General features: G+C 37.1%; 1 protein-coding gene across 1 annotated transcript in view; it reads left to right on the top strand.

The window, feature by feature from the left end:
• Positions 1–3,554, top strand: part of LOC117121024 — a 9,731-nt gene that overhangs the window by 5,480 nt on the left and 697 nt on the right. Inside the window, exons 6-9 of the mRNA XM_033266121.1 lie at positions 25–141; positions 689–1,316; positions 1,741–1,857; positions 2,060–3,329. Of these exons, the coding sequence (XP_033122012.1) occupies positions 25–141; positions 689–1,316; positions 1,741–1,857; positions 2,060–3,329 (2,132 nt within the window). The remainder of the gene's footprint in view (positions 1–24; positions 142–688; positions 1,317–1,740; positions 1,858–2,059; positions 3,330–3,554) is intronic.

Below are 3,554 nucleotides of genomic sequence, written 5' to 3' on the forward strand. Positions count from 1 at the left end.
ATAATAAATGTGTTTATAATTCAGGAAAAAGACCCCACTGTGACGAAATTGCAGGAAGTGACCTGGATGGCGATAAGTACTTCATCTGTTGGGACCCAGATTTGGTTCCAAAACAACACTGGAAACCAACATCCTATCCAGGTACCCTTACAACTCTGTGTCTTTTCTCAAGCCCAGAGATTAGAATAAACCCTAGAATGTGCATAAGAAAAACAATAATGAAAGTTTCAGATGTTCACTAGTAAAGTAAATCTCTGATTGTTCCATTTTGTAGAAAGATTATATAAGATGTGTTGTCATGAAATTTTAAATAATCAAAACATCTTTTATTTATTGTCTCTAGGAGGGAAGTCGAAAACACAGAGTTTGTCTCTTATACACATCTAGATGTGTATAAGAGACAGGTATCGGTGCACAATGATAATAATAATAATGATACTCATGGGGATTACAGTATACCAATGCCAATGCATGTCAATATCAATAACAATGTCAGTACATGCAAATACCAATACCCTCTGTACCAATGTCAATGCATGTCAATACCAATGGCAATACATACCAATGCCAATGCAATGCCAACAAAAATACCAATAATAATGCATGCCAATGTTAATGCATGTGAATATCAATCCAAATGATAAAGCGTAAATATTTTTATTTTAACTCTTTTTGTATTGTATTGTAGGAAAAGTTCTCTTGGAAACTATCTGAGCCCCACATCCTTGGAGTGGTTGATGATGGGATCTCCAAGCCATATGCGTATGGTAACCTAATTAAGCACTTCATACGGATTCTGTCAGCTCTGGGTGTTCCGGATAAAGCGTTTCTTAAGCTACAGACATCGTTCTTTGAAGAACTACACCAGCTGGAAAAAGACAAGTGGATAGCAATTAAACACTTATACATAAGTGGGCGTTCTGATCTTGCCGAAAAAGTGATATCCATGACAGATGATTACTGTTCCAACCAAGAAATCAGAGAAAAATTAGAGAGCATTCGAAGGAAGGTCTTTGACGATAGAAAAACTGGTGCCTCTGATAAGCTCGAACGAACCAAGAAGTCTAAAGCTGAAGGCCTGAACATCAGAGCAGAGTTGTCAAGGAATGTCTTTGGGGTATGTGATAACTCTAACACACTCGAAGAAGGCACTGTGTTTTTTCAACCAACCATACGTGGAAAACCCGTTGTTATTAAAGGGAGAGTAATCGTTGCTAAAAGCCCGAGCTATTATCCTGGCGATATTAGGGTACTAACATGTGTAGACAATAAACACTGCAGACATCTTGTTGACTGTGTGGTCTATCCCGTAAAAGGCAAGTCAATTTTTTAGAATGAATGATTACTGAAAAAAACACAGTTGACAACATTTAAATTGAATATTCATTATACAATATTAACTTGAATAGAATGAAACATTTACTGTGTATCTGTCCAAAGACAGTGGCCCATGTTCTGCTTTTATTCTTTCCTGTGGCTGAATAATGATTCTGCCTGAATATTATGAATAAACGTTTTACAGCAGAATTGACATTGTAATTAAAAATATATTAAATAACGATTCTGTTCTATGCCGATACTCATCAACGCTTGTTCAGCATCTGGATGTTTACACATCTCACACCCCTTTGTTATCACAATTTGTTTTCAGTGTGTGATAGACCTGTGTACCAATCAATGAACAACTAGCATCTTTGAGATAATAAAAATAATATAATAATAAATGTGTTTATAATTCAGGAAAAAGACCCCACTGTGACGAAATTGCAGGAAGTGACCTGGATGGCGATAAGTACTTCATCTGTTGGGACCCAGATTTGGTTCCAAAACAACACTGGAAACCAACATCCTATCAAGGTAATCTTACAACTCTGTGTCTTTTCTCAAGCCCAGAGATTAGAATAAACCCTAGAATGTGCATAAGAAAAACAATAATGAAAGTTTCAGATGTTCACTAGTAAAGTAAATCTCTGATTGTTCCATTTTGTAGAAAGATTATATAAGATGTGTTGTCATGAAATTTTAAATAATCAAAACATCTTTTATTTATTGTCTCTAGGAGGGAAGTCGAAAACACAGAGTAATATAACTACCAATTACCTTATTAGTTATTTCGCTTATTACGACGTACATCTCGTTGGAAAGTTTTCAAATCTCCTAGAAACGTGGGCCGATATTGCTGGCATTGATTCACCTCAATGTATGGCTCTCGCAAATTTATTCAACCACGCCATTGACGCAGCCAAAACTGGTGAAAATGTTAGAAAAGTTCCAAAGAGTCTGATGGTAAAATCTCGGAAAGGTGAAAAGATATTTGTTTGTGAGAAGATGGTTAATAATGCCAAATGTTTGAGTGGGGACATCAAAGAAAGTGTTTCCAAAATCGAGAAGGAGATGAGAGAGGAATATGGTGAAGAATCAGAAGAATATTCAACTTTTGTCGATGCTGCTTCACTTGTCTACAAGGCAAATTATACTGCTCCTCTTGACGATATAGACGTTAACAATCACGACTTGCCATTACGGCGTAGTAGAAGTGGGATCGTAAGACTCCTAATGCTAAGGCATGATCTAGAAATCCGTGAAGAAACAACTGTATTGTCAAATGAAATAATGGACGCGTCCGAAGAGACCATTTCTTCTTTAGTACAGAAAAACAATTGGCCTGCCGATGATTTTAAACTTTTTCGGATGCTGTACAAATGGTGTCAGAGACATGATAAATTAAATCTGCTTTCGAGATTTTGCCGGCTAATTGACTTTTCGACATTCACGAGACTACAGAGAGAATTGGCAATGGTTGATTGTCCAGATAACATTGAACAAATCCAAGGAAGGCATTCTGGTCTTCAATCTTCGTCCATTTTGTCTGCGGAAGATGTTGCTAATCTCAACTCTGAAATATCATCAACAAAATGGTCTTTGATGTACACAGTGCTAAACCAAGATGAAGAAATATTTTCATGGGAAGATATCTTAAGTAAGATGTCAGATGATCTTCCGAAATTACTTGTGTGCAAGTTTGACCTCGGTGGCACCTGGGTCATAACAATTTTTGTACCGGGAGCACTTGAACTTTTGCAGACGTCAAATGACACTACAACCTTGCCTGATCTGAGAGCATTTGTGTCAGTTCACGGATTTAATTCACAAAGTTGTATAGTAAATAAAGAAAATGTTGTACATGCAGTTCTTTTGCGTCGTAGCAGACTCCAAATCTACCCTGCTGATCAGTCTACAAGAAATACATTTATTTGTATGATGGAAGAGGATGGTCGTACCAAGATGAGTGTTGCCCTTCAGAATTTCTCCAGTGGATTTAAAAGACGGTATCCAGATATATATCTGAGGCGCGAACAAATTATATCCTGTGAAATATTTCTAGGATATTCGGATGTTAGGCAGTTACCAACCTATTTTGTAGCAGACACAGATCCTCCGGAATTAAATCCAGAAATAGAACCTCCTGAATGTCCAGACTTTTTATATCGCCAGGAAGTATTTCCTGTTGTATCGACTTCACGAGAGGCACATACTGAACATTCTAGGACCTG

The sequence above is a fragment of the Anneissia japonica genome, unplaced genomic scaffold (assembly GCF_011630105.1).
Source record: "Anneissia japonica isolate Jap-2015-1 unplaced genomic scaffold, ASM1163010v1 scaffold287908_len133989_cov124, whole genome shotgun sequence".
Taxonomy (NCBI): Eukaryota; Metazoa; Echinodermata; class Crinoidea; order Comatulida; family Comatulidae; genus Anneissia; species Anneissia japonica.